At 43.3% G+C, this 22,531-nt stretch overlaps 2 protein-coding genes across 6 annotated transcripts in view; one reads left to right on the forward strand and one right to left on the reverse strand.

The window, feature by feature from the left end:
- The window catches only part of CCDC80 (coiled-coil domain containing 80), a 39,457-nt gene that overhangs the window by 14,126 nt on the left and 2,800 nt on the right, over positions 1 to 22,531 (forward strand). The window contains exons 6-8 of one of the 2 annotated variants that reach the window (XM_083438325.1): positions 1,293 to 1,396; positions 2,374 to 2,454; positions 4,172 to 5,192. In XM_083438325.1, the coding sequence (XP_083294451.1) occupies positions 1,293 to 1,396; positions 2,374 to 2,454; positions 4,172 to 4,518 (532 nt within the window). In that variant the 3' untranslated portion in view covers positions 4,519 to 5,192. Of the gene's footprint in view, positions 1 to 1,292; positions 1,397 to 2,373; positions 2,491 to 4,171; positions 5,193 to 22,531 lie in introns of those variants that run through there. The other variant, XM_083438326.1, reaches the window with a different exon arrangement.
- On the reverse strand, positions 8,534 to 22,271 carry SLC35A5 (solute carrier family 35 member A5). 4 transcript variants are annotated; one of them, XR_014510577.1, is made up of 8 exons: positions 22,124 to 22,271; positions 20,127 to 20,279; positions 19,407 to 19,505; positions 18,136 to 18,269; positions 16,470 to 16,537; positions 14,212 to 15,001; positions 9,966 to 11,493; positions 8,534 to 9,653 (listed from the first exon to the last, which is right to left on the reverse strand). XR_014510577.1 is itself a non-coding variant. In XM_083438437.1 (7 exons), exons 2-7 carry the CDS (start codon positions 20,254 to 20,256, stop codon positions 11,425 to 11,427), a joined length of 1,290 nt encoding a protein of 429 aa, XP_083294563.1. In that variant the 5' UTR covers positions 20,257 to 20,279; positions 22,124 to 22,271; the 3' UTR covers positions 8,534 to 11,424. The 4 variants fall into 4 exon arrangements, 3 of the variants coding, with proteins under 3 accessions (XP_083294563.1, XP_083294564.1, XP_083294565.1); XM_083438437.1 differs by having other exon boundaries at positions 8,534 to 11,493; XM_083438438.1 differs by having other exon boundaries at positions 8,534 to 11,493; positions 22,115 to 22,268.

The following is a 22,531-nucleotide window of genomic DNA, read 5'->3' on the forward strand; positions in this document are numbered from 1 at the left end:
AAAATGGGCATTCACTGATTGTAATGGAGAGAGACCTCTCATTTTCTATGAGCGTTGGCAGTACTAATTTGTTTTCTATAATTACCTCTCCCCCTGAATGAAACAGCAGGCAGCAGCATAATTTCTCAGCCATTGCTTCTCTGGGAAAAGCATTCAAAATAATGATGTTGATTGTTCTTAATTTGCATGTCAAGTCCCAGCAAATTGAACAACCGGTGGTGGGGGGGGGGGAGAGAAAACCCTCCAGCTTCAGAGAGGCAGGCTCCTAATTTGTCTCAAGTTAGAGAACCCAGTCTCAGACTCCAGTTCTAAACACACATGCTTGGGAGCACGTACCATTGATTTCGGTGGGATTAAACCACAGAGCCCAGGACTTGCTGATCAGAAGGTCGGCGGTTTGAATCCCCGCGATGCGTGAGCTCCCGTTGCTCGGTCCCTGCTCCTGCCAACCTAGCAGTTCAAAAGCATGTCAAAGTGCAAGTAGATAAATAGGTACCACTCTGGCGGGAAGGTAAACGGCGTTTCCGTGCACTGCTCTGGTTCGCCAGAAGCAGCTTAGTCATGCTGGCCACGTGACCCGGAAGCTGTACCCCAGCTCCCTCGGCCAATAAAGCGAGATGAGCGCCACAACCCCAGAGTCGGCCACGACTGGACCTAATGGTCAGGGGTCCCTTTATCTTTACCTAACCATGCATAGGACTATGTGGTAACAACTAATAAAATGACTAAGGGATTGTCAGGTTTAATGAATTGGGGGAGGAAGGAGAGGGAGCACACATACTGTTAAAGAAGGGAAAGGTCAGGAAGATATAAACAGGTAGGTATAAACAGGAGCGCAGAGGTTCCATCTGTAAGACAACATCTGTAGCTGTTTAAGATACCATTTCCTGCTTTGAAACGGCACATGTTACTCTGTACATTTCTCTCTATATAGTTAGCTTTGGCTCTTCTGTTTTTTAATGTACAAAATAACCCACACTCATTCACTTTCGTGAATAAAGCAATAGAAGGTGATCTTCAAAGGAGAGGTGTGGGGAAGCTCAAATGGAAAAAGTATTTCATTTACATTAGTTCTGCCTGCCTAGGAAAAAAAACTTGAAATTTTGACAGCACAACCGAATAACCTGAAACCTAAAATGGCATTTCAAAGACATCTGAGCACAATTGCTTCCTCATGTTTGCAGTCTGTTTGACCCACACAACTTAAATCTGATTCCCGCTAGAACCATCAGGACTAAATTCAGTTGGAATAATCTTTGTGAATAGATTTTCTCCACCTATTCTCATTCCAGATTCCGATGGAGGAGAAGGTTGCTAGTGATATCTGCTGCCAACGATGAAGACTGGGCATATTCACAGCAGCTTGCAGCCCTTACAGGGCAAGCCTGCAATTTTGGTAAGTCTCCATATGCTTGCTTTCAAGCTATTAACTACTCTTGGTTTTGTTTGTTTTTGAAATCCTTTGCACCAGCATGAGGACCTTCAAGCACATGGGCCAGATTTAGCTTATTAACTACTCACAACCCTATGCATTTGGATAGTACCATTTGCTACAGCAATCCTGTTATTTTCATGGGATGTATAGTATGAGGGGGGTGCATCTAAGAGCAATTTTACCCATGGCAGCCTGGATGTGGCAGCTGCCAAAAATTGCTTGTGTGCACTCTGTGCAAGGTTTGGAACATGTACCAGTCTGATCATTTGAAGAGCTTTGCATGCCAGCAAAAATGTCTAGTGCTGGCATGGAGAGATTGTCTATGTGATCAAGTAGAAGTGGTTGGCAGCTTCCACATGCATAGTGCATGAGAACTGGGCATACAATCACAGACCTAATTCATTGGCATTCAGCATTTCATTGCCTATAAGAGCCTTTGCCAACCTGGTGTCCTCCAGATGTTTTGGGGCTGATGGTGGTTGTAGTCCAAAGCAGACATCAGGCTAGCCTCCAACATCTGTTTCGCCAAGACATAGCAGGGAATGAGCCTCCTCAAATCCTTGTGGACTGCTTGAATCAAGTGATTCTTTAGTACCTTCCTTGATTGCTGTAAAATAACAGTTTTTAAGTTTAGAATCTGTGCTCAAATTATTGGGAGTGGGGAAGGTAGGAGGAAATCTATAACCTCCCCACAATTTTAGCCTGATCATGGTTCCTCTGTAGCCTTCTAAAACCATTAGCAAAGAGCATCTTCCATCCATAGAATTGGGCAAATCTATGCAATGTTCCTAAAGAAACTGCATACCAGCCTCCTGTATTTTGAGCTTATAGAAATGTGGGTGGGTGTACATCTGAGAATTTTGCAGTACATTAATGTTTGCCTTTCACTTAGTAGAAAAAGCTGGCATCAGTCTTTGACACCCTTCTTGTTTTAACAGGTCTGCGTCACATAACTGTCCTCAAGCTGTTAGGTGTGGGAGAAGATATTGGAGGAATGCTGGAATTGTATCCAATCAATGGTGAGAAATTATTTTGAGTTTGTAAGACAGCTCTGTGTGTGCCTATCATTCTGAGCCATATACCTGTATGATGTATCACAATTATTATTATTATTATTTTAAAAACTAGAATGCATATTATTGTAAGTTTATTTTCAGAAGTTGTTCTCAAATGGGTCTTGAGTTGTGGCTGCAAGAAAGGTCATAGAACGTGAATGAGAGTCACACATGAAGCTACAGCACAGTCCTATCTCGCGCAAATCCTGGAACATGCTGTATCCCAGTAACAACACTTGAGAAATTGATTTAAGGAACTTCCCACTGTGGAACTTCCCATGGCCCTAGTTTGTTTTAGTGGGCAAACAGACGTATGAAAAGCATGCCCCTACAGTGCTTGTTTAAACTTAATTTATTATGTTCTGTATTTCTCCAACATTATTATTATTAAGTTGCCTTGTGAGTTTCCTGAAGCCAGGAGGACAAAAAACAAACAGCCTTCCTCAGCTGTAGTCTTCTTCAGGCATTATGCCCAAACAGGAAATAGGGCACACTGTGTATACTGACCTTGCTGCCAAAGTCCCTATCCCACTTGCTTGGTCCCTGACCTTCCTATGTTGAGCCAGGAAGAACTGAAGAGGGCTTCTGGCTGCATTCGGTTTAACATGAGTAGAAGACTCAATGTGATTAGGAGCTAGTGTGGTCAAAGCATGCATAGGGATGGCGAGGCAGGGCCCCCATGACTTCTGCGTAGGTTGATATTTCCTCTTCAAACATAACACCTCAAAACCTCTGGAGAAGCATACACACACTCTCTCTCACACACAGACACTGTATATTTAAAGTTACCAGCTAGATTAACAATATGTAACAACTGAAAAAATGGGCAAGATACAAAATTATCGTACAGTGGTACCTCAGGTTACATATGCTTCAGGTTACATATGCTTCAGGTACAGACTCCGCTAACCCAGAAATAGTGCTTCAGGTTAAGAATTTTGCTTCAGGATGAGAACAGAAATCGTGCTCTGGCAGCGTGGCTGCAACAGGAGGCCCCATTAGCTAAAGTGGTGCTTCAGGTTAAGAACAGTTTCAGGTTAAGTACGGACCTCCGGAATGAATTAAGTACTTAACCTGAGGTACCACTGTACTTCCCCAAGTCTTTCATGCTATAATTCAATATAAGGAGAAAATAATTCAGGGCAGTACATCTGGTGAAAGGGGTAGGGGGGGCAGGAATGAGATACCACAAGCTGGCACAATTCTCTCCCAGTTGGAAAAACTCAGTTACATAAACACGAGTAATTCAACTGAACTAGAGGAGCTCAATGGCACTCCCTTTTAAACCAAAAACACACGTTCCCCTTATTAACCTGCATCCCACAGATATCCAAGAATAGAAATGGAGCCCCGTTTGCTTCCAAAGGGCACTGGAAAGCCAAAGAATTTGAGCACTGAGGAAACGAGATCCTAGTGGATACACTTTCAGTCCACAGTGAGGTTAATGTGTCACGGAAACCTGACTATTTTCCAAAAAAAAAGGCATCTTGCTTTTTATTGCTGTGGGCAGGAAATGATGTCCACTTGGCTGCCCAGAGTCATCTCAACCACCATCACGCCTCCAGCCTGTTCTACTTCAGCTTCATATATAGTACGCTTGAATACATATTTTGCTTTTAAGAATGACTTGTCTGTGTGTCATGAGATGCTGACAAAATTCCCCATCTCTGTCTCCTCCTAGGGAGCTCCAGCGTGGACAGGGAAGAGCTCCCTGCTCATTTGGTGAAAGATATCCGCAATTATTTCCAGATCAGCCCCGAATATTTCTCTATGCTTCTGGTTGGAAAAGACGGGAACGTCAAATCTTGGTACCCTTCCCCAATGTGGTCCATGGTGATTGTGTACGATTTGATTGACTCTATGCAACTTCGGCGGCAGGAGATGGCCATCCAGCAGTCTCTTGGCATGCGGTGCCCAGAAGACGAATACGCCGGGTATGGATACCATGGTTATCACCAAGGGTACCAGGAAGGCTACCAAGATGATTACCGCCATCATGAAAGTTACCACCATGGATACCCCTATTGAAATTAGGAACTTAACCTTTACCTGCACCCTGCTTTCATCTTAGTAGCCATTCAGACCACAAGCAGCCAGATGTGGGAAGCATTTGATGGTCACCTGGCAATGTTTCTTTTCTTCCCTCGTTCAGTCAAGGGACTACTAAAGTATCGGACTTTGGCCTTCTCTATAACACGCATGATGTGAAATAGGTCAAGCCAGTATCCTTGGTGCCTTATGGAATAAAGACTCCTTTATATTCTGGAGCCCTTCTAATCTGAAGGTATATCTTGGTGCTATGTATGTATAGAAACCCCCACCCCCCACAAACCCCACACACCCTGACTCGAGTGATGGGCATTGTACTGTAGGCAGAATATAAACTGTAAAATAAGACACTAACACTCCTATAGCTTCCTGTTTCCCCATGCCGAGGGAGGAAATATTTATTAGAAAATGTTGTGAATTTTTGCCGAAGTGGAGGAATGGTGGATCATATTACAAAATTTGCCGCTCAAAAGAAATCCTTTTAGAAAAACTAATGTTAAAGGGTTGTTTTTTTAATTAAAAAAATGTTTGGGGTAGAATGATTTATTTTATAACATGCCAGCTCTGTAGTATAACGGTTTCACCTGTTATGGAAAACTTGAGATTGTTAAAGGTTTGAAATAATACAGTGAGAGATGATTTTGTGCCAACCATGTTGCTGCTTTAGCTGTGCCTCTTTATCTTGTTAAGAGTTTTTCTCCCTTTGAAGGCAGGAAGCCATTCAGCTCAGGGAAGGTCCTGCCTGTGGGACAGAAGAGGTGGAATAACAGCACTTTCCAAGGAGGAAGACATCTTCTCCCTATCCTAAGTTATCCTCCTGCCTTGGCAAGGAAAGCTGAGTCATTCTCAGAGAGTTCTTTAAGGAAACTGAGACATGCATCCTAGAAACCTAAACAAAAAAACCAGAAATCAGCAGTAGATTAGCAGATTAACAAAAGGGCTCAAAGACACATCTCAGCTCTAGGGCAAGTTCTGCTGCTTTCACCCCCTGGGAACAGCATTCCTATAAATTGACACCTTGAAGGAATTTATGCCAGGGGCTATTGTTTCAACGTACCACATATTTCAATTGCGAGCCCTCTCAGTAGACCAAGTGTTGCCAGTCTGATGCCCTGAAATATACTTGGAGTCGAGAGTGGATTTCATGAGCTGAATAAAGCTCATAGTGGTGAGGAGGAATGGAAGTTCCCCCAGAATGTCTGCTTTATATACATTATTTACACAATGGGCCCCATGTGATTGGCTAATTCCGGGATTCACCTGTAGGCCAATCAGGTTGCGGATTCACTACTACCTGGAGCTGGATTGGGTGGCTCCTGTAGACCAATCATACTGCTGCATTCTGAACCCTATTGTTCTAGGACTAATCAGACTGCTGCCTTCTGGATCCTATTCAACTCAGTACATAACATGCCCGAAGGTGCCATGGTACCTATGAAGGCTTCTAGTGGCACAGCTGGGCAGGTGTCCCAGACTCTGAGCTGCTTTACTACTACTGTGGTCTCCGGCCTTCCTAGAAAGAAAGTTATGGGACAACATGTGCAGGTAACGTCTAAGTGATTTCTGCAGTGGTGTGGCTAAATTGGATATTTTTCATGGTACTGAGGAATGCCATGGAATTGTTGAGTCATCTCACAGATAAGCAAACAAGCCATGAATTCATAGAATTGTAGAGTTGGAAGGCACCCCAATCCAACCCAACCCCCTGCAATGCAGGATTTGTTTCTCCAAAGCTTGGTTTCTTTTCCATCTGTTCTTGCCTCATGCCTCTGTAGCTTGACAAGCATCTTGTGGTGGGGTTGCCATGGCTAAACAAAGGTGTTGGGTTTGAACATAACATCAAATCCTGGCTCCTTTTTAAAAATTTAAAACAAACCATGGTTCATAAAGCAACAACATACCAATGGCTTCACATTCGCCCGTTAATCTGTTGTGCTGGGATTAGGTGTTCAAAAAATCCACACTTTCGTTAAACAAATAATGGCTTACCATTATGTGCAAACCAGGCCAATATCAATTATAAATTACTACAGAGGAATGCAAAACACAGCAGAAAAGTGAGGGTTTCCCCTGGTATTCATGCACAGTGCACAAGTGGAGACAGAGACCTGTATTAAGTATAGCAGTAAGATTATTGTTCTTCAAGTGCAAGGATGTCTGCTTGAAACAATGTCCCCGATCCTCCTCCCACCCACCCAAGTGCTATTTCTGGAGATTCTCCCAACCCTTTGCAACAGATTTGGGAGGGAGATTGAGGGGAAAGTGAAAATTGTACTGGCTTCTGCTAGCACAATGAGTTAGTTGAATACAGCCCAAAATATGTGGTTTGAAAGTCTAACTAACTACTCCTGTTTAATGTCAATCTTCAGGCTGTGTTAGGCAAATTTATAAGTGCAGACCTTTTATGGGAGGAAATTCTCTGGGAATGTTTAAGTAAAAATCTCTCTGCCTTTTGCTTCTTTAACTGAAATGTAATCTGAAGCTAATGGCCTCACAAATGCTTTCTGGAAACATACTAGCAAGGGCAGTTGTAATTGTGGTCAAAGTGAGGAGACCCAAGCAATTCAAATGCACACTACATGCAGTGGAAAGCACTAAAAGTAAACTGCACAACAGTAGTCCAAGCTCTAACTCTTTGGGTGGGTGTTATTTTTTGGTACTAGGAGTTTCCTTTGCAAAGCAAGTTATCTACAATGGTACCTTGATTCCCAAACGGCTTAGTTGACGAACAAATCAGCTCCCAAACGCCACAAATTCAGAAGTAAGTGTTCCAGTTTGCGAACATTTTCTGCAAGCCGAATGTCTGTTTTGTCTGTCAGCATTGTTTCCGGGGCCAATCAGTCAATCATAAGCCACATCTTGTTTGGGAACGTTTTAGAAGTCGAACGGACTTCCAGAACGGATTGAGTTCGAGAACCAAGATACCACTGTACTATTAATGAAAATAATCATCTGGAATCTTTATTTGGAAATACTTTTAACAAAATCAAATTTCACACAAGCCAAACAAAGCAAAGTTTCCTCTCTCCTAGGGCAGAACTACATGTTACACTGGAAAAAAAAAGTGCTTTCTCAACATGTCTGCATTTAAATATGAATGGAGGAGCAGGGGGACATCTGAAGGGGACAGACGGAAAGGCAGGAGAAACTTAAGCCTTCCAGCACCTCCCCAAAATTATCCTAGGTAGTTTTTTGCTGCAGCTTGGTTTCTTTCCAATCATGGCAACAAAAGTACTCTATCCCACCCCACATATTACACAATAGCCATGCAGGGATTTGCAGGGGAGATTTGGGCACAGGAAAGGTTACCATGAAACCTCTGGTCCTATATTAGTATTCTTAGAGAAATATTTGTTCTCCCTGTATTGTATGATCCTTGGCTAATAGGGGACTGTTATAAAATGTGGGCTGGTCTACAGGTTAAGCTGTTTTTCAGTATTTTAGCTTTCTTTGGGCTATGTCCTGGATTGAAATAAAGGGACAACTAAGGGCATTATTTGCTTGGGCAAGTTTTACTCCTCTTTTGCCCCAGGAGACTCCAGAGTATCCAAGGTATTAATAATACCTGGGATAAAGTGGATTCCCAACTTGTGAGTTGCATGCAATTAGTGGAGCAATTTGATGTGGCTCACAAAACTGCATTAACAGAACAGTCTGTATTCATATGCAGTTACTGGCAGCATATATACCCATTCGTGTTATTGCCACTTTGTAAAAAATAAGCTTTGGATTTCTGCTTTATCATCCATAAACGTCTTCTTTCCTCATGCATCTTCTAGCCTTAAAGGTAAAGGTACCCTTGACCGTTAGGTCCAGCCGTGGATGACTCTGGGGTTGCGGCACTCATCTCACTTTACTGGCCAAGGGAGCCAGCGTACAGCTTCCGGGTCATGTGGCCAGCATGACTAAGCAAACCTTCTGATCGGCAAGCCCTAGGCTTTGTGGTTTAGACCACAGCGCCACCCGCGTCCCACAAACACACAAAAATCCAAAATCCATTTACGTTGTAGTTTATTTGGCCGTGTGGACTGTAAAACAATGAAAACACCACAAAGAGGTCCCACATTTTGGTTAACACCAGGCACTATAAGGGAATCAGGCAGAGTTCCTTAATGAATGCACTTGAATAGCAACAACAAAAGAGTGTACACCAGGAAGCTCCTGTTCTGTTATACTAGCAAACAATGGAACAGATGTCTTAGCAGCAAGGCTATCACAAATGCAAATGAGGAGCTAAAGCACAATCAAAACCACTGTCCACATAAACCACACCTGCTTCAAAGCTGCTCTTAGGAGCAATTAGCTCCTTATTTCAAACTCTGTTCAAATAAATAAGCCAAGTTCAAAGGAATGCTCCATTTAGACTTCTTCCAATATATTTTTGAGTTCTAGGAGTGTCATAAAACAATCTGAGAAACCCCCAGAAGCTGCACCTTTCCATCAACAGACACAAAAATGAGTTGTTATATATGCAATAAGAAGAAGAAGCTTATATGATCAGATCACCACTTCCTGGAGTATTTATCTACTTCTGCAAGATAAGGGCCTGTATTTCTTCCCATCCCACTGCTTTGTTGCTGGGTTTCTTTGTTTTTTGGCAAATAGGGACTTGGGCTGGAAGTGTAAAACTGAAGCTGTGACAGTTCAAGTATGACCAAGATTTTCAAATTATATTGTAGTCCCCCTAAAAAGAAATACAAGAGAATAGAAATCAGAAACACCCGACCTCCTCGCCCCATTTCTGTTCACACTATTTCCTTATACATAGTCTCATCCCTGAATGAACCCTAGTTAAATTACAAAACATGCGTTTCCTTGAATCATACTTAACAAAAGGCATTGTTAAAAGTTCTAAGCCTACACCCATAACATTGTTCTTTGTTACTTTTTATTTTATCCCTCATATTTTTGTCCCTGTGCTGCACTTTTACACAGTTGTAGTACGCAAAAAAAGTTGTATTTTACACAGAGACAGGCATTAAAGAGGACAAGAGATAAAACTAAGGGACAAAAGGCAGAGTGGGCACTTATGCCGAAATCAAATATGGAGAGGCACTGCAGCTTGCCATTTCAAGTAGCAAGAATAGGCCAGTACAGGCACATGTTCCTTTCATCTGTGTGCTGCCCTTTTACACGAGCTGTGAAACAAACCAGGAAGTTTCAGTTAATATATCATCTTCCGGATACATTCAAACTAGGAAAATACGGTTAGTGACTTCTAAAGAAGACAAGGATATGAAACCATAGTTTAAAGTTGGCTTTTGAATCCTGGCTGATTTGGAAGCCGTTAACGATAGTCAGGGAGATGGAATCATCATGGGAAGCGATGATTAAGTGCAGCTTCTTGGTTTGTTTCACAGCTCGTGTAAAAGGGCTGCGCACAGATGAAAGGAACCTGCGCATACCCTGTGCTCCTAATTCAGTACTTATCACATTTGAAAATGTGAACAAGCGCATTGGGTTCTAAGGATCCATCAGCGGGATGACAATTTTGATTTGTGACAAGGAGGGGAGAAAATCATTGTGAGCCCACACCATGGGGGGGGGGGGGAAGAAACCTATGGCCCCCCAAATGTTGGTGGACTGCAACTCTACCATTACTTTACCGCTGGCAATTTTGGGTAGAACAGATGGGAGTTGTGAGTCCCAACAACATTCCCACCTTTGCTTTAGAAGCAGCATTAGGTATCCCAACAACAACTTTCAGGCTCAAGTATAAGGATACCTAATGCTCACGTGTAAAACATAGCACCATAAACACCAGGAGGGTATATAGTGTTCTTCAATATGTAAGCTTTGGATTACTATATTGCAACCGCATCCACCACTGAGCTCCACTTCACATGGTACCAGTGGCATCCAATGCTACTCCTATCCAAGAGAAGAACTGCTGGAATTAATGACTATGACTAGTTTATGTCCAGTAATTTCAGTGGGTCTACTCTGGGTAGGACTAGTACTGTGGACAGCCCAATACTTTAAAGCTGCTCCTGTAAAACAGTTTAAATATACATCTAAGAGCATAGTTGTGCGTCTGACAAATGCACTTCTTCAACTGTGCAAATCACAGAAATGTGAGTCAGGAACCATGTGTGGCAACAGCATACACACATGGTGGTAAAGACACATTTGACACTGTTTCAAATACCCCTGAAATATGAGTAAATCCTTAGATGTTTGTGGAATACAATTGTGAATAGTTTGACAGCTCTTATATCCAGAATACTATAAGATGAACAACCTCCATGGCTCCATCTATTGATTCTTCATTTACATTTGCTCTGAACCAAGGTACCTCGGCTAACTTCAGTAGCGTTAATGCTTTCTTACATTCATGTGAAAGAACCAAGTGAGAAAGTGCCAAGTGATGCTTCCAGTTCTACGTCTCTTCATCCAAAGCAGTCTGAAGTAGCAACCATTGCTGACCGCTCTCTTTCTGCAGGAATTCTTCACTCTCGTGAACTACAGAAGTCAAGTACATAAGAGCAGCTGTGCTGGATCAGACCAAAAGCACAGCATCCCACTAAGCACCATGGCCAACCTGATGACTATGGGAAGCCTAAGAGCAGGACACGAAGGCTCCCAATCCCCAACAACATGTATCCAGAGGCACCTGTATTTGATCCTGGAGTCCTCATTAAGAACCACAGATAGCATCATCCTCATCCTCTATGACTAGGTCCCTTCCCTCTTCAAGACCCCTTCACAGTAGTTAATCTATTACCTTGCACAGCTTTATGAAAACACAAATTAAAATCCCACCTTAGTGATAAGAAAGAAGAAACCTCCACCTGTTGGTAACGGTCCGAACCTCCCCCCACCTCCCAGGGTAAAACTTCATTTTCTTAAATAAGAATGTCTGTACTTCAAAAATCCAAAGTCAGGCTATAAGGCCTCTTCTTCTGAATCATGGTCACTGTCTTGCTTCGTAAGTCTCTCAAGTTCTTCTCCATCCTACAGAAAGGGGAAAGAGAGCGAAAAGGCAACATTAGTCTATGCTTGGTTAACATTTTCAACTGATAATAAACAAGAAGTAAGCACTAAATATTTCAGCTTTGTGAAGTGACAGCAATTTATAGAATATTCTTGTAACAGGACCCACAATCATGGGCTTCACTTGACCTGGGTATATTTTGAAACTGCTGCAAGATCTTTTCATTTCAGCTGGGGTTTCTTATGGCCAGGAATCAGGGGTGGGTGACTGGGGGAAAGAGAGAGAACTCCAGAGTTAGCAGACTCATATGTATCTATGTTGAGGCTGGAGAACCTGGGGCCTGAGGGCCAAAGACTGTCCTTCAAGGCCTCCTTGGGACTCTCTCCAGGTCACATTCCTCCCAATGCCACACTTCCTCCTGGCCTGGCTCTGCACTCTCCTTGAGTGCTTTTGCCTGGCTGGAATGTGTCCTTGAGCTGCGATAATGCCTTGTTTGCCTAGAAGGAAATATGTGGGTCTAGAAACCCCTGCCTTTTGCATGGCTTGATTGTAAAGGTAAAGGGACCCCGACCACGGCCGACTCTGGGGTTGCAGCGTTCATTTTACTTTATTGGCTTTATTTACTAAGCCGCTTCTGGCGAATCAGAGCAGTGCACGGAAACGCTGTTTACCTTCCCGCCAGAGCGGTACCTATTTATCTACTTGCACTTTGAGGTGCTTTCGAACTGCTAGGTTGGCAGGAGCAGGGACCGAGCAATGGGAGCTCACCTCGTCGCAGGGATTCGAACCGCTGACCTTCTGATCGGCAAGTCCTAGGCTCTGTGGTTTAACCCACAGCGCCACCTGCATAGCCTACTGTAAAAAGGCAAGAGCCACACCTGTTGCTCCACCCACTTGGTGCCTCTGGCCATGCCCACCCCAGGTATGGGTCCTTCAGAAGGTTGCCCAGGACAGACTGTAGCTCTTGGGCTGATCAGTGTCCCCCACTTTCACCTGTTCGCATTATACGGCGTAAAGGCCCTTTGCTAGTGCCAAAGCTATGCTTTAGTGTGTCTCTTTCGAAGCATGTTCTTTCCCAATTCACTATAAAATCATTTTCTGAACTACCCATTCATTAAAGTTAATCCCCCTAGGGTGAATCAGATCAAATGCTGAAACAAATAAATACCAGACTAGGACACAAAGAAGCCCAGGTGCCTAGTCTTCCAAATATGTGGTGCTGGCTCTGAGTTTATATGGATGCCTATGAATTAAGAACACTTTATGAGCCTAAAAGGTCTATAAATATTTGTTGTTACAAGCCATTTATTAAGAATTAGGAGCTGAACTGCAAGCAGGAAGGCTGAATGGAAACAGGCAGCAGGTGGCAGCTCAAGCAGCTGCCTGTGAAGGTTGCATAGTAAAACTTTACTGTCATCCTGAGCAAATAATCGGAGTGAAGATCATGCAAGGTCACTTGTAACAAAGGGTTACTTTGAAACAATCAAGTGAAAGTGATAAAACTGAGCAGCTGGGTTTTAAATCTCTTTTGGATGCTAAGGCTGCAATTCTATGCATGCTTACCTCAATAAATACACTGGGAAACACATCTGAGTGCACCCTGGAGCACAGATCCTACATATTTTCCATATGTCCTACTACGCCTATCTTAGATCTCTGCGGAAACTTTTGCTCTGTTATGTATTAATAGGTAAGACTGTTTACTCCTCCCTTTTTGTATCAATTGAATAATATTTTTATAGGCTACTGCTGATGAGTTTAACATGCACTGATATATCCAGAATTTGAGTTCAGCAACAGGACAATAAAATTTAACTATATTCCATATTATTCTGCAAAGGTACCACACAGATGCATCTAGCAGGAGCAGGAGAAGCTCTGACTTGACAGTCATGAATTGATTTGTTAATGGAAACATTTAATCACCTGCACATGTTTTGGGGAGCTGCATCTGCGAACTGAACCCAGCAGAAATCCAAGATCATAGATGCAGATGTGAAAGCTCCCTCTTCCTATAGGTCTTCCAAGTTATCACTATAAAGCATTCATTCAAGTGTGCACAAATGTTACCCAAGAGCAGCTTTAACTGTCAACAGCGCCCTCTGGTGCCCACTTGCACAAAGAAGCGGCTATAATTCAACACAGCATTAAGCCCACTGAAATCAATAGTCGTAAGCGCAGTTAACTTTGGGTCAGGTTGCCGGCTTGCTGCCAGCACATTTTGTCATTTCTCAGCTCTACAGATATCTATTACAATGACACCAAGCCAACATTCATGGGTGGATGGGAAATGTCTACAATGACATCAGGTGCCTCACAAAAGCATTGGTTTGCAGCACCGTAAGCAAGTGAAGCAGAGCCACTCATTTGCAAAGGGGTAGACCTGCAGCTAAACCACTAAAGCCTAAACCTCTGAGAGCCAGTGTGGTGTAGTGGTTAAGAGTGAGACTCGTAATCTGGTGAACCGGGTTCGCGTCTCCGCTCCTCCACATGCAGCTGCTGGGTGACCTTGGGCTAGTCACACTTCTTTAAAGTTTCTCAGCCCCACTCACCTCACAGAGTGTTTGTTGTGGGGGAAGAAGGGAAAGGAGAATGTTAGCCACTTTGAGTCTCCTTAGGGTAGTGATAAAGCGGGATATCAAATCCAAACTCTTACATCAAAGCAGCAGCAGTGGTGGTGGGATGGCATCAGCCGGCCCGCGCAATGGACTCAAAACAACCCCCTTCCCAAGCCTTACCCCATTGGAGCGCTCCCAGGGCCCTCCACCGACTTTGCTCCTCTCCCACTGAGCGGTGTATTCCACACATCGAGGGCTGCTGGAATGGTAGATGAATATGGACAAGAGCACCACAGGAGCCTGCAGGAAGAACTCCAGGGAAGGCTTGAAGTCAAAAACAAAGACAGACACCGTGGTGATGATCACGGTGGTGACCTGTGCAGACAGGACGTGAAACATGTTGTCTCGGAACTTCAAGATGAAAGCCACGGAGAGCCCCAGGAAGGCAGTGACGAAAATAAGGGCGACAGAGAACGCATTGTGCCCATAGAAGAACCCACAGTGTTCTATCCGGCGCCTGTTTTCAGGGCGCAAGCTCAGAATCAGGGCGTTGAACATGGCTCCGAAGAGGTACAGCTTGGTGTTCTGTACAAAGATGTTTTCACTGAACTGGCCTCCTTCTTTCAATATCTTTTCATTGTAGATGTTGGCCAGGGCAGAGATGAAGCACTGCACCAGTATGAGCAGGTGTCCTAGCCCAAGGGGAATGGTTCTCAGGGCTCCAGTGGCAGCAGTGATGTTCCAGTTTAAGCTGGGGAAAAGCCACGTTCTCGTGCAGTTCTCTCTTCCTGAGCACTCTTCCTCCAGGCTGGCATACTGCAGGCAGCTGTTAGAGTGGCTGAAATAGATGTCGTGATGGAACCCATGCATGGCCAAGCTATGCTTGTGGCTTCCTGTCCCAGCCGTCAGGGCGACAATAGACAGGAACAAAATCAGCAGGGATGCCCACTGCACCCAGGAGAGTTGCCGCCTGTGTGTAGACAAAAAAAAAAAGACTCTCAGTGTACACGGACAGGTGCGAAGCCATCCAGCAAGTCAATCCCAAACAGCACAAGTCGTGGGTAGAAATATGCTGCCCGTCTTCTTTGCCGAGGTAGCTGCACAGACACAATCTCTTCTCAGCTCCCCAAAAGTAACATTTTCAGTGCTGCAACACATAAACCAGGAGACAGAAAACTGCGGGTATGCTGTACTCAAGGACCAGGATTTCAATCAGCAGTTTAGAACATCCATCTCTCTCACCTAATACAGTGGTACCTTGGGTTAAGTACTTAATTCGTTCCACAGGTCCGTTCTTAACCTGAAACTGTTCTTAACCTGAAGCACCACTTTAGCTAATGGGGCCTCCCGCTGCCGCCACGCTGCCGGAGCACGATTTCTGTTCTCATCCTGAAGCAAAGTTCTTAACCCGAGGTACTATTTCTGGGTTAGCGGAGTCTGTAACCTGAAGCGTATGTAACCTATTATACAGGTACCACTGTATGAAGATTGAATTATTTTGCATTTGTTGAAACTGTGGAAGGTGGACATAAGGATATCAGAGAATCCATCCCTAAGTAGAATATGGCTCAGCTAGAATATCATGACAAGACTACTAAAGCCATCATTTTGGGGACTCTAAATGCACAAGGGCCATCTGAAACACTGAGGACTAGCTCTTACTGAAATCCTGAAGGAAACTAAATACATAGGACAGGAGGCTTATTGGTGCTTGGCTTCAAATTAACCTGTAATGTTGGTGACGGAATTTGTACCTGCTGCATAGGCTTATTGAAAGTCTAGTCCTAAGCAAGTTTACTCAAATGAAATTCTGTCTCATTCATTGGGACCAAAGCACGTGTGTTTTGTTATGAACAACCAACAAAGAAAAAGAACCAAGCTCAGTCAGCGTCAGTAGCATGCTCATTAACACATAAAGACTTAATACATATCTGAATTTACAGTGGTGCCTCGCAAGACGAAAAGAATCCGTTCCGCGAGTCTCTTCGTCTTGCGGTTTTTTCGTCTTGCGAAGCAACCCTATTAGCGGATTAGCGCTATTAGCGGTTTAGCGGCTATTAGCGGCTATTAAAGGCTTAAGGGATTAGCGGATTAGCTGCTGAAAGGCTATTAGCAGCTTAGTGCCTTAGAAAAAGGGGGTGGGGAGGGAAAAAAATCACAAGAATCGCAAGACATTTTCGTCTTGCGAAGCAAGCCCATAGGGAAATTCGTCCTGCGAAGCGCATTGAGAAACGGAAAACCCTTTTGTCTAGCGGGTTTTCCGTCTTGCGAGGCATTCGTCTTGCGGGGCACCACTGTATTTTGGCTTGCTTTAAATTTCAAACACCTTTATATTCTTGTTTATAACTGATTTAAAGAGATCTTGGTGAATTCTAATACCAACACTAGAAAGAAAGAAAAATATTGACTAATGAAAACATGCTTCCATTGCTACTTACTTCAGCACAATTCTGAACAGGAGAGCAGTTGTTATAATGACAAAATTTGAGAAAAGCACAGCCATGGCCTAGAGAAAAGGAAGTTGAGGAGCAAAGTTACATGCCAAATGCAACCTAGCAATGGGATAATCAGTCTGTAATGCCCTTTTATCAGGAAGGTCTGCACTAATCTTGATATCATAGCTGAGGCTTCTTAGTCCAAACATAACTTGCAACGGCAAAAAGAACGTCCTCACCTGACTTAAGAACAGCTGAGAACTTGTTCTGAAAAACTTTTTATCCTGTTCTTTGTCTTATGACCCCAGGGCGATTTATAATGTTAAAAGAGTAGACAATTGACAAAAAAGGCATAACATAAGAAGAAGTGTGATGTTTGTGCCTATGGGCTTCCCCACCTCCTTTCACTATCTTCTTGCATCATGGTTATTTGAAACCATAATTTCCTCTTACATCTGAGACTGAAAACTATGGTTTCATGTTGTTTCATGTTGAATATTTATAGAGTGCTTTCTACGGTACAAGTGTGGCTCTTTAGAAGGGGTTAGCACAGTGTTTCTCAAACTTAGGTCTCCAGCTATTGTTGGACTACAACTCCCATCATCCTTGACCACTGTTCCTGCTAGCTAGGGATGATGAAAGTTGTAGTCCAACAACAGCTGGAGATCCAAGTTTTTGGGGGAAATGTGTTAGCATGATGCTTATTTCCAACCCAATGAACCACTGTTATGTTTGAACCACTCTTATTTCTTACCTTTCTAGAACACAGCTCTTTTCCTTATGACTAATATCATATGGATTTTTTTCACCATGGCTCAATTAAATGGGGAAGATAGCCCATCCTTGAACTTGTAGGTTTGAAAGACATGCTACTGTCCCCATTTAAAAACAAAAACAAACCTTGGCTATACATACCCTCTGAACCTGCCCTGTTGCGCTGGGTCATAGCTAGGCACAATACTCCAGATATGACTGGTGTCAATTCCCTTAAGATTAATTACTAGCTATTAGATCTTGCGGGGACGTGGGTGGCGCTGTGGGTTAAAGCCTCAGTGCCTAGGGCTTGCCGATCGAAAGGTCGGCGGTTCGAATCCCCGCGGCGGGGTGCGCTCCCGCTGTTCGGTCCCAGCGCCTGCCAACCTAGCAGTTCGAAAGCACCCCTGGGTGCAAGTAGATAAATAGGGACCGCTTACTAGCGGGAAGGTAAACGGCGTTTCCGTGTGCGGCTCTGGCTCACCAGAGCAGCAATGTCACGCTGGCCACGTGACCCGGAAGTGTCTTCGGACAGCGCTGGCCCTTGGCCTCTTTGAGTGAGATGGGCGCACAACCCTAGAGTCTGTCAAGACTGGCCCGAACGGGCAGGGGTACCTTTACCTTTACCTATTAGATCTTGCATACAAGTTTTTGTTAAACCAAGTGAAAAACACATTTCCTTATCCATCCCCTCTTGTACTATAGCTCTGGCAGAGCCTACCCTAAGTATCCAGTTCAGCTACTGAGATAGTTAGTTCATCTCAACAGGTTAAAAAGTGAAAAAAAAGAGGTTCCCTGCAGTCTCGTTGACTTGACCATAACTTCAAGTTAATAGTAAGTATGGTATGGGACACATTCTCTGTTTACAAAAACCTTGAGCATAAAGTGCACATTGAATTTCTAAAGTGTTACTTACTGGCTGGAGATAGGACAAGACATAGAAGACAATCAGGTTATCCAGAAAATAGAGGAAGGCGGGAATTGACCACTTAATGTAGCTATTCAATTGCCTCCATGAGCTACAGCCAAATCCACTATGAGAATAACCTCCTAAAAAAGGAGTAAATAGGGAAGAAAGGGGGGGGGGGATCAGTTAAACACTCTTAATTTGCTTCATATCTACACAAGGGTGGCTAACCTGCAGCCCACCAAACGTTGCTGGACTACAAGTCCCATCATCCCTTACCATTGGCCATGCTGGCTCAGACTAATGGGAGCTGGAGTCTGACAATGTCTAGAGGGGAACAAGCCCCCCACTCCAGCTTTTGCCCTTATTCTGGGGTTTAAAGAGGCACAATCCTTGAATAAATAAATTCACAGGGAATCTCTTGGGCAGGCTCAAATATGAAACTATACCATGCTTTCCTGAAAAGATGTTTTGACTAAATGCTTGCAGTCATGTTGTTTGAAATTCAGTCTCCAGTCACTGGGTTCCTGATCTTCTTGCTAAGACTGATTTCCTAATGTGTTAAAGACATTTAAATGGGAACTTTACCACATATATTCAGTATTTTGAGGCATTTGTGTGAAATAGCTTGCCTCAGGGAAAAGGCTACTTTGCAAGTGTTCTCTCTGTTGTGGCAATCGTCAAGTTTTTCAAAGCACTATTTCAAACAAACCTCCACCCAAAAATGACTCCACATGAAAAGTCACGATGTATGCACTTTTATCATGTGATGAAACATGAATTCAGCCCACAAGGCAAGTAATAGCTTTGAATGCTACACAGCTTTAAAAGGTAAAATTCATGAAGAATAGGTTTATCAATGACTTTACAGAACTCCTAAGTTCAAAGGCAGCATGTGAGTAACTACTAATGGCAAGAGAGCGGCCTTATACAAAGTCAAACCATTGGTTCATCAAGCTCATTATTGTTCACACTGACTAGCTTTGCCACTCCATGGTTTTATACAGCAGGCATTCCCAGTCCTACCTGGAGATGCCAGGGACTGAACACAGAACCATCTGCATGCATGCACCCCACACCACTGAGCTGGAGCACTTCCCAAAACAGTACTTTTCAGCAGAGCAACACTGCATCCTCACAGATCCCATATTTTGTGAGTACAGACAATGCAAGACAGATTCATCTTATAGCTGCCTAAATTCCACTGATACATAGCAAGCAACTAGGGAGGACATTCTTGTAGCTAAATATTGTGTAAGAACCCGACCGTAACAGCTTACCTTTCCTGGTGACCCAGAGTGCCATTACCAGACAGAGCACCAGCTTAACTAATTCCGAGCACACATTCACAGTTGCAGGAAGATAATCATACTGGTTATCTGAGAAAACAGAGGGTATACAGCATGTTACAAATATCTACACCGAAGAACAAAAAACTAGCAACAGGTGGCCTGTGTGCGCATGTATCTTCAACACAGATGCAGATGTAGGATTTGGAATACCAGCAACTGCTGCCTTCATTTTTATGCAACAATTAAGTTTTCATGCCATACAGCTGTGAAGAATGCATGAAAATATTCATGTTGTTGCTGTTAGAAAGCTTGGTAGATTTAAAAAAGGGCTTTGAGGTTCAAGGGGTAAGGCTTCTGTAGTCTACACATTGCCCTGCCTCCCCCAAATCACCATTATCATGCATCTCATGCTCTTTTACCCTTTTCCTCACAAGGAGCAGGTAAATATATCAAGTGACATAAAAGAAATGCTGGTAGTTCTGCTTGATATCACAGAAAAGTTATCTGACTACACAGAGGGCTTATTACAACTGATCTTCATGGCTCTGAAGAAAGAAAACAGATTGCCAGGTAATTCTGATTAAAAAAATTAGGACTATTTACATTCCCTGATAATATTGTAGCCTTATGCTAGTAGAGAGCATGAAGACAGATAGCATGCTGATCAATCATGTTGTTATCCATATAGAATTAAATATTCAAGCATACCTTCATTGGCAGAGTATTTCATTAGAAGGATACGACTTGATCCCAAGGTAACAAAGGTACCTCCTAGAAGGAATGTATACATGGCTGGCTTGGCCCACCGGGCAGGCTGACTACAGCACCTGGACTCCATTCCACTGCCTTGTCGTCAGTGCCCTTTGAACAGCAAAGCAAAAACTTATCAAGTAGATCCTTTCAGAAAAACAGCAGCATCTGTTTTATTACTAGTGAACATAACAACACCCAATAGGCTATTAGTGCTTTGCTTTACGTAACCTGCATGAAATTGTGTTTTTTCTGTACATGCTTGAACAATATTCTGGAGGCCCTAATCTAATCTTCTTGCATTGCTATTCCAAATAAAACCATTAAAGCACCTGCAGAACTGAATGTCGCAAACATTTTAAACTAAGATCCTAAGAATGTAAGAAGAGCCTTTCCTCACAGTGGGAAGCCCCAAGCAAGACCTGAGTGGAACAGCACTTTTTCCACTTGTGATTCCCAGGAACTGGTACTCCGAGGCATACTGCCTTTGAGAGCAGAGGGAGAAGATAGCCACTGTATCTAGTAGTCATTATTAGCCTTATTCTCCATGAATTTGTCTAATCCTCTTTCAAAGCTATCCATGTTGGTGGCATCACCCTATCTTCTGGGAATCAATTTAATAGTTTAACTATGTGCTCTATGAAAACAAATGCTTTTTTTTTTGGCCAGTCCTGAATCTTCCAACGTTCGGCTTCACTGGATATGTCAGAGTTCCGATCTTACAAGAGGAGAGTAACTCCTACCTATCTGCCCTTCATCATGTAGAAGGTTTATTAAGAAACTTCCCTTGTCTCAGCTGAATAAGCTGAAAGGCTTATGGCATCTGAAGCATTTTGAGACAAGAGCTCCAAATTATGCAATAATATTTAAAGAGTATGAAAAGTTTGGAATTTTTCCTTCTTCTATGTAAGTAATGTTTTATTTTGGCATTTTCATAAGTGATGAACAAAATCAACAATACAAACACACACAACAGCCCATCTAAGCATTTGTAAATCATCTGCAAATAAACAAAATCGGACAATAAAAACAGGAGCTGGTGTAGCAAAAAGGGTATTTTTCTTTGCTCCTCCCACCTTCTGCCCTGGCTAGCAAGAGTGGCAGGGCTCTGGAAGTGGCATCAGCTATGCCGCTGCATGAAGCCCTGCTGCTGACAGCCAGGGGTTGGATGGACAGGAATCCTAAAGAACATTATTTGATAATACCTGCCAAGTAAGGTCTAGGGAACTAAGTTATACCCCATTGCATTTTGCATAGGAAGAAAGGGAAACTCAACACATTATTTTAACAAATATAACTCCACGTCCTCCAAATTCACACTATTGTTCTCCATTTCTCCCTCTTGCACACAGTTGTGTCTTTCCTCCTGAAAACTAGCTGAAATCAAAACTGCAACATCAGACTGATTGTTTCATAAACTGACTGAAATGAACAAATTGGCCAATCTTGTGCAGGTATGTGTAATAGAATAATAAGTAATTATCCTTTATATAGCACAGGTCAAGTGTTGAAAGAGCTTTAGATACCCTATCTCCGTTATCCGTACAACCTTCTAACATGGATTAGTATTATTATCAACTTATTGCAAAGTTTGTTGGGTAGGTGCTTTATAAGCAGCCCAACACATAGTTTCTGGCATAGCTTTATCTTCAATTGAGGAAAATCTTCACCTGTTACATTTCTGTATATGTAGTTGCTGTTAAAGGCACAGAAGACAAGCCGGCAGCCTCAACAGGCACCTTGAGGCTACAGGAAATCACAGCTTCCCTTCCCCGAATGATTATTATGTTTTTATATGTGTTGGAAGCCTCCCAGAGTGGCTGGGGCAACCCACCCAGATGGGCCGGGTATAAATAATAAAATTATTATTAATTATTATTATTATTATCACTATCCTGCAGCTGCGGTGAAATTTGAACTCGGGACCCTGGGCCTTCCTAGCCCACCTCTCGCACCTTCAGCCTCTCAGAGGTGTCGTTGTCTGACAGCTGTTGCAGTTTCTCTTCATACATCCCTTTCCTCGCCGGCCCCAGCCTCTGGCCGCTCGCCCCTCACGCACGCGCACAGAGCGCTCAGCCGCCGCCACTTCCTGCTCGATCACATGACACGAGCGACGTCGGAGAGGGAGGCGGTGCCATAGAGGTACGGTAATATTCATAGAGATAGGAAAAGTGAAGAGTAGCACATACAAAAAGTAACCGTGATGAGGGAGACGGAATTGGGCAATACCGGGTTTTTTGGAGGGGGGCGATATTATTGATTCCTACTAATGAAGGTATCGCCCCACTGTGGGTTTTAAAACACACCAAAGCTGCTGTATGCATTGGGACCGGGAGCACCAATAAGGATTGAGGTGCTACCGA

The sequence above is a fragment of the Podarcis tiliguerta genome (assembly GCF_965153285.1).
Source record: "Podarcis tiliguerta genome assembly, chromosome: 4".
NCBI lineage: Eukaryota > Metazoa > Chordata > Lepidosauria > Squamata > Lacertidae > Podarcis > Podarcis tiliguerta.